This window comes from Toxorhynchites rutilus, chromosome 1 (genome assembly GCF_029784135.1).
Source record: "Toxorhynchites rutilus septentrionalis strain SRP chromosome 1, ASM2978413v1, whole genome shotgun sequence".
Taxonomy (NCBI): domain Eukaryota; kingdom Metazoa; phylum Arthropoda; class Insecta; order Diptera; family Culicidae; genus Toxorhynchites; species Toxorhynchites rutilus.
In genome coordinates, this window is record NC_073744.1 from 26,850,741 (window position 1) to 26,858,154 (window position 7,414).

The 7,414-nt window shown below is 39.1% G+C and overlaps 2 protein-coding genes across 4 annotated transcripts; one reads left to right on the forward strand and one right to left on the reverse strand.

Annotated features, from left to right (window-relative positions):
• The first annotated feature begins 599 nt into the window (after nucleotides 1-599).
• On the forward strand, nucleotides 600-2,577 carry LOC129761782 (uncharacterized). Of its 3 annotated transcripts, none has more exons than XM_055759546.1 (4): nucleotides 600-668; nucleotides 966-1,294; nucleotides 1,352-1,560; nucleotides 1,620-2,577. In XM_055759546.1, the coding sequence occupies exons 3-4, from the start codon at nucleotides 1,431-1,433 to the stop codon at nucleotides 2,573-2,575; spliced, it is 1,086 nt and encodes a 361-aa protein (XP_055615521.1). In that variant the 5' UTR covers nucleotides 600-668; nucleotides 966-1,294; nucleotides 1,352-1,430; the 3' UTR covers nucleotides 2,576-2,577. The 3 variants fall into 3 exon arrangements, with proteins under 3 accessions (XP_055615521.1, XP_055615524.1, XP_055615523.1); XM_055759549.1 differs by having other exon boundaries at nucleotides 604-668; nucleotides 966-1,062; XM_055759548.1 differs by lacking the exon at nucleotides 600-668 and adding an exon at nucleotides 710-857.
• A 39-nt stretch (nucleotides 2,578-2,616) lies between these two features.
• Nucleotides 2,617-4,538, reverse strand: LOC129780035 (uncharacterized). Its single transcript, XM_055787904.1, has 2 exons — nucleotides 3,891-4,538; nucleotides 2,617-3,833 (listed from the first exon to the last, which is right to left on the reverse strand). The coding sequence occupies exons 1-2, from the start codon at nucleotides 4,162-4,164 to the stop codon at nucleotides 2,617-2,619; spliced, it is 1,491 nt and encodes a 496-aa protein (XP_055643879.1). The 5' UTR covers nucleotides 4,165-4,538.
• Nucleotides 4,539-7,414: the final 2,876 nt, after the last annotated feature.

Here is a 7,414-nt window from a genome sequence, read left to right on the forward strand (position 1 = left end):
TTAGCGGAACTGCGCATCAGCGGAATCCGAGTGGGTAGGTTTCTAATCGGTGTGTTGGCTACAATTTCAGGAATTTGCTTGAGATTATTGCGTATCTCGGATCGAATTTCGGACAAAATGTTGTCACGAATTTCGGTCTTTATAGTTTCGATGATTCCCTCATAAGCAGCATTGACGGAGTGAACGGCCTTGGTGAATCGCGCTTTCGCCATAAGTCCGGTGCATGCGTTACACATCCAATGCAGGCAAGCGTTGGAATTCACAGCGTGCTGTATTTCAGAGGACACACCAGTGCATTTGAAGCAAAACCGGCCGGAACAAAACCCACCACAGGCCCAGTAATCAGCAGGAAGCTCAACTGTGCATTTTTCATACACGCCTTGCATAGCGAAATACAGTAGTTTCAACGCAGCGAATTAAAATGACAACGGTGAAAGCCGCAGAACTGGCAACACTAACAATAGAGCAATAGCGTTCCGTTTCACAGCGTTCCTTAATTACGCGCACACCGGTTGTTTATGTTTACCTTCTGCTGGGTGTCCTATCCGCGTTGACGGCATTGAGTTTGACATTTCAAATTAGGGGGTGAAACGTAAACAAACGCAGTGGGAAAAACTATAATTTTTGTTCAAAGTTATCTTGAGATTCTATAGCTTTCTGCAAAAATGGTGAGTAAGAAAATATCATATACCATATGCATAATCTTTTTTCACCATTCGTGCAAATCGTACTTGTATTGTTCGTCCATAATTAATATTCAAAAACTAGTATGATTTGCGAATTGGAATTTCATCTCTCGTTTCGAATCAAAATTATGAATGAAAATCGATGTTTCGAGGTTTCTTCCTGAATCTGTGGTAAAAATCTTTAGTTACTTTAGTGCGATTTGAACAAAAAATAGTTCCGGAATATTTCTAATGCAATGAAAAGCTAATGAAAACCTTTAATATTTCTTTCTTAAACAGGCATCCAATGCGATAAACTCTTCGATGATGACGGTTAATTTGCAGCTTGCCGATATTTTTCAATACGTCGGAGGAGGAAGCAGGTTGATAGTCGAAGGTGAACGGGTGTTTCAAGCTAACCACTTGCTTCTTGTCGGAGTTCAAACCGTGCACGAGGACGGCTTTACCATATTTGCGACTTGTTTGAAGTCATCATCACCTAGAGCTGATCCACACAAAATTTCCGTCCGCACCAGACCTTCCTTTGAAAAGTGGTCTTTTCAGTGTTCGTGCAAAGCTGGAATGGGAAAATGCAAACACATAATGGCCGTTTTAAAACACCTTCTAATGTGTTTTTTGTGATTTTCTTAAATACAAATGGCAAAAATCAATTTTTCTATTTTTAGGTTCCCTTCAGTTCCATTGCTTACAGTAACAGATTAGCAACAAAAGTGGGGTAAAATTGCAGAAAAGGTTGCTGACGATATGTACAAGACAACACCATTGACCGCATTCTGCAAAAAAATGACGAATACAAAAGATACGACTGAAGCTGCCTCGCCGGCGGGTTTGACTCACGATGAGGGTACCAACATTCTTCAGCTTTTCGTGAAAGGTTTGCTTCCAATTTATTGATCGATTTTTTAAAATAAAATTTTAATTATTAATTATTAGGATTCCCTGAAAGCGGTCTGGCATACGAAAAGAAAGGACGAGAAATGAAAAATATTGACAAAAATGATGAATCTGATGTTCTGAATACACTTCTCGATATAGATGTGCAAAGTCATTCTACAGAATCCATTGATTCGTTAATTTCTATTGAAGAAAATATGACTTGCAGTCTACTTAAATCCTTCCTGAGAAGATCGTTTCATCCTGATAACTTCACGATGATTGATCGTGAAATAATGGAATTTATAGGTCCGTTAGAAAAGGATCTGCAACTTCATTTCGAAATTAATGTGAAAGTATCGGAATACGAGTCTTTGAAAATATGTACAAGAACTATAGAACAAAGAGTATCATCGCAATGGAAAAAAGAACGAAGCCGGCGCATCACTTCATCCAGTGCATACTCTGTGTATACATACTACACAAATCAACCCGACAAGAACAAAAATTGGAAAAGTAAAATCCTGAGTATGGTGACACCGAAACATCTTTCAACACCAGCAATCGTACATGGGATCCGATGCGAATCAAAAGCCATAGCAGCATATGAGCGAGATTACAGAAAAAACGTTTGGAGTTGTGGTTTCGTAATACCCCCACATATTTCATGGCTGGGATGTTCTCCTGACGGAATTGTTATAAACGAAGGGAGAACAATAGAAATTAAGTGTCCAAAAGAAGGGGAAAATAAATCATTGAGTGATTTAATTGATTTTCTTCCCTATTTTACAAGATTAAATGTTTTGAAAAAAAATCATCAATATTACGCACAGTTGCAACTAACTATGTTCATAACAAAATGTAGAGTAGCAGATTTTATAATCTATTCAGAATATGATGATAAATGCTATGTTCAGGAAGTTCAATTCGATCCAGATTATGTTAGAACGATGGTAGCAGTGCTGAAGGAGGTTTATTTTAATGTTTTTTTGAAATATCTATATTCGTCTGTTTAATATATGTATTCTAAAGTATTATTAATAAAAAAATTCTAATTCTAAAATCGTTCGTTTGACAGAATTGGCTTCGAAATATTGACAATTCCACAGGCAATGTATATTAAATCATCCAATATAGGAAGAAAACGTGTATCGATTTTGTTGTTGAATATTTCGAAAATTTTTATGCGTTGTATAGCTCGTTCCACATGTACTCTTGACGCGGCTATAGAAACATTTACACGAGCATCCATTGTACTCAGCTGATATCGAGGAGCCGTTAGAAATGGTGGTCGCACAAGCTTCACTCCGAGGGCTTTACATTCAGTATCTATGCTGAAACCTTTATCGGTCATCACTGCTTCACCAATTTTAAATTTTTCGAGCAATTTTTCCGCAGTAACTATTTGCTTATCCGAAGCCTTCCCGCCATATCCATGACTTATATAGCATATTGTTCCTCCTGGAGTAACTGCAATCAAGTACTTCGCAGTCTCACGTCCTTTATAATGCGAATATGCGTTGATCCTGCAGTGGAGACATTTTGGTTTTTTAATTGGCATTTCAGTGCAATCGAGTACAGCGATAACGTCAGTATAATATGGTCGGAAATAGTGTGGCATATTGCGATTAACTTCTTCTTGTGTTGGCCATGGTACTAATGGAGTGCACATCATCTTCAACAATGGAACTGTCCGGTAAAACACCTGAGAAATAGTCTGGTAATGTAAGTTAAACAGAGCACTCATGCAAGAGAACGATATATTCGTTTTCATTTTCACAAACACTACAAGCACTTCCTCTTCTACAGGAACGGTAGAGTGCGATCGCTTCTTATACGCGGCCAACGAACATAAGCCCTCAACGATGGTATCCAACATTTTGAGGGAAGCTAACCCTGTCCAGGAGTTCAACTCCGAATCGGTTTGAAAGTGGACAGACATAGTTCTACGACGACCGGTAAAAAGTTTATCCAAATCAAGCGTGTCCACCTGAACAGCTGCTTCCACAAAGTCCGGTGATGTAATAACAGCTGCTTGCTCAAAGTCCGGTGCTGTAATAATGTCTATTGCGTCCTCAGTATCATCACAGATCGACATTTGGCTGTCCTCCATATAATGATTCAGATCTGGTTTAAATTCATTCCGCCTGGCTGCTCGTTCTGCGCGATTTTTAGCTGCTATTTCTCTCACTGTGTTACAAATTGGTTTAGGTAAGTTGATGTCTGGTATGGCTGTTCTTTTTAAAATCATCCGTTCAGTAAGCCTTCTCGCAGCTAGAATAAAATATTAGACATTAGTATTTTAGAATGCAACAGAAAAACACTACTTACTAGGAACAACAAAGTTTGTAATGCTAAAATGTAAGCTGCAAGCTTTCGACGACGGAGATGGCTCATAATTCAGTCGCAATTTTGTCAACCAAACCTTATACCGTTTTCTATCCGCCTTCGGGGGAAAGTTGTGGAATGAATATCCTTGGCCATTCCGTGTACGACATCCAGGAACTATACAAACCACTTTACTAGAATGCGGTGTTATAGATTGAATCCCGATATTTTCATCACAAGGCTCGTTGCAAGGTTCACTTTGCTTCCACTCGGCCATTTTCTCCACGAAGCACTGCACTGCAAATGAATTGTATCGTAATGTTTTTCGCTTTATTATTAAAGACAATGAATTGACAGAACTGTTTAATATAACAGCACTTCATTTCTTTTCAAGTTTCATTCATAATTTTATTAAAGAAATTACCCTAAAATCTCAGTCCTCCAGATGCGCCTATTTTTTCTGCCTCCTACAAACGCTGAATGAGGCCAGAATATTCGTTATTCACCGTAATATGCTGTTTGAAAGCTGTTTAAAGATTCCTAAAACCAGCAGACGACACAATCAAAGAATTACAATGAGTAATCACTGTATCAAATTTGTATATTTTCGATGGCGGTTTGTTTATGTTTTGCCCCCTAATGAGAAGCCAACACCTGCCAACACCAGGAGGCACTACCGTCGCACTGTCAACGCGAATTGCGCTTCATATTACGGAATGGGGAAGTAGGCATGACAATATGCGTTTGCACAAAAGTTGAACACACTTTTAAAATAAAAATTATGAAAGAAAATTATTTTTCCCAAATTAAACTCGTACTCTATGTAAATGAAAATCACGTTTGCTTGCAAGTGGTGAAAAAATATCGTACAAAAATTTTGTCTAAAGATAATTTTATATTATAGTGGTAAGTTTTGGTGAGAATATCTGAAAATTCATAAGAAATAGTTTAAATTAGAGTCGGAACAACGTACTTCTAGTAGGTAAATAACGCCAAGAAAAAAATTTCATACAAATTTTAGTAATTTAAAACTGCCTTAGGGCCGACTAATCTGATAGAGAAGAGTTAGCCTCATACAAACTAATGTCGTATCCAGATGTCGACACCATTCCGCCGTCAACGCGAATAGTATGAGGAGAAACATCTAGCTTTTGATGGTAAGAATCAAGTTTGTGTCAACTGCACTTCTCGGCAAGCGTTTAGACGCAATTAGATGCACAACATGCGGGTCAGAACGAAAAATCCCTCATTGTTCCCAATGGTTTCCAACAAAAAATCAATAAATTGGGTAAAATAAAAAAGTAAAATCCTGTACACGCTACCATTACAACACCTTCAAACATTTAACCACTTGTGATCTCTGCACAGAACCCCTACCGCAACAAAAAAGATATCCGATGACGATGTGAGAGAGAACACCGACCATTTGCAAGCATTTTTCGGTGGCCGCAGCCATTCCTCCAGCACTGCCTCTCCATAGTTCGTATTCATAAAAGAAAATTGATTTTTATATTGCTGTTCTCCTTTCTTGTTCTTTTTTTTACATCTGTCGGTTCCCTGTCCATCCTACCGCTCCATATCCGCTCATAATACTCCATGTCCAGGATTTCTTTCATCTCGTACAGAGCAACCGCCCTGATTGGTTTGCCGTGTGACCGAGGGATGTTCGCTGCAGCAACGGCAGTAGCAGCAGATAGCATTATTCACTAATTCGTTGCCATACAGTTTAGTATCGCTCACTCAGCCCAGCTACTGTCCGTTCCACCCCCATAACTCGGGATTCGCCCGGCACATCGGTAGCACGAGTGTCGAGCGCTGGGGTGAAAGAAAGAAAAATATCTTCAATTAGAGAAAGGCGCACGGAGAAAACTTTTACTGCACATGGAATCATAACGAGCGAAACGATCGTTGTTTGGGATGAGAAAAAAACCGAATATAGATATTCTGTTCATACCCTCTTTCCCACCAGCTTACACGAGATGTATCCTTCAGCCACTTTAGTTCGGCTTCCCGTACGCGATAACTATGGCGCCAGTATTCTCCGGTGAAAGTAACTTTAACTCCGGAGGATGAGAATTCGAATATCTACGAGTTCGGTTCCAATCTTGTTTTGAAGTTGAAGATGGCTTTCAGAGAGAGCAATACGAATGCGAAGAAAGCATATTTGCGACTCTTTTCCTGACGCCAAAAGTTAGCTATTTTCAGCACTGTAACCACATTCCGACGCTGGAGATTGGAACTCAAATATTCGCGCCAAGTCCTGAGTGCAAAGTACCACTGGAGAAAATAATTAAATTCTCCACGTAGACTACTAGAAAACGACCTTATATTGGTTTCGTGTTTTCCTGTTCCCATTGCTGTAAGGGGTCAAGCGGGTATTTAATTGAATTTGACTTCGTATCATTGTTCAAAAATTTGATCCTTCGGTAATTGGATTAAAGTATTAGTTTCGGAACCAGTAAACAGCGAAGGTTACGAAAGGAAGAAAAAATACAAAATCTTCTCGAATCATTGACATTCAAAAAATTTAACGATTGATAATGTCACCAGCCCTACCTTATCGGGGGAGCCGACAAAGTTAGCCCCGGGCTCAGCACGGAAGGAGCCAAATGCTATGTTTCGTTTTAATGATGGGCGTTGCCGTAAAGCAAAAAACTTGTTCTATATGGCGTCAGCATAGGCATAGGCATTGCCAACTTTTTCATATTGTATCATTAAATGGGAAAATATGGATAAAAGAAACCAAAAAATAGCGCACAAACATAATGAAAATTGATCCCAATTTAATAGCCACCGTGCGCTGAGCTGCCTAAAAGCTAAAGCTGGTACTTTCGGCAGATATTATCCCCATTATAAAATCCGACTGAAACCGCTCCTAGACTGACCGTTCCGGCAGTGGGCTGGTCACCTGCAGTAATGCGCGTCCTTGGGAAGGCAAGGAAGAAACTTTTTGTTCTCCATAATGGCCTAATTGAATTGTAGGCTGTTTATCTTCCCATTATTCTTCTACCTTCTAAGATGATCGCCAAAAGTCCACTTGCTTTTTGTTTCGCCCGCTTCCGGATAGCTCGCTTTGATTATATTTCAACTACGCGCTTGAATTTGGCTATGTGAAAAAAGATTCGAGAACCAAGTTTAAATTTAAATAACAATTTAAATAACAATTCCTTGATTCCTAAATTCGTTATCCCCCTGTTTTAAACACTCAAAATTTGCCGAAAGTATCCGCGCTTGTTCAATCGAAGGTGTGTTGTATCTCATCGAGTCAACATCTGTCTCCGTGAATGGTGAAACGTGAAACAAGGTGAAACGAAACACAGGGTGTTAGGTGACTGACCCAGAATATTTCAGGAAGTGATAGAGAATAATAAGGAATAAACAGGATGGTACCGAAGAACGAATTGTAAAGTGGTTGGAAGACTTTAATTTGCTAGATAGAAGTAACTGAGTTCATCGTGCACTTTTTCGGAAAAAAATGAATGATATGAAACACTGTGGATCACTGAAATCAAATGTCATTGATGAAA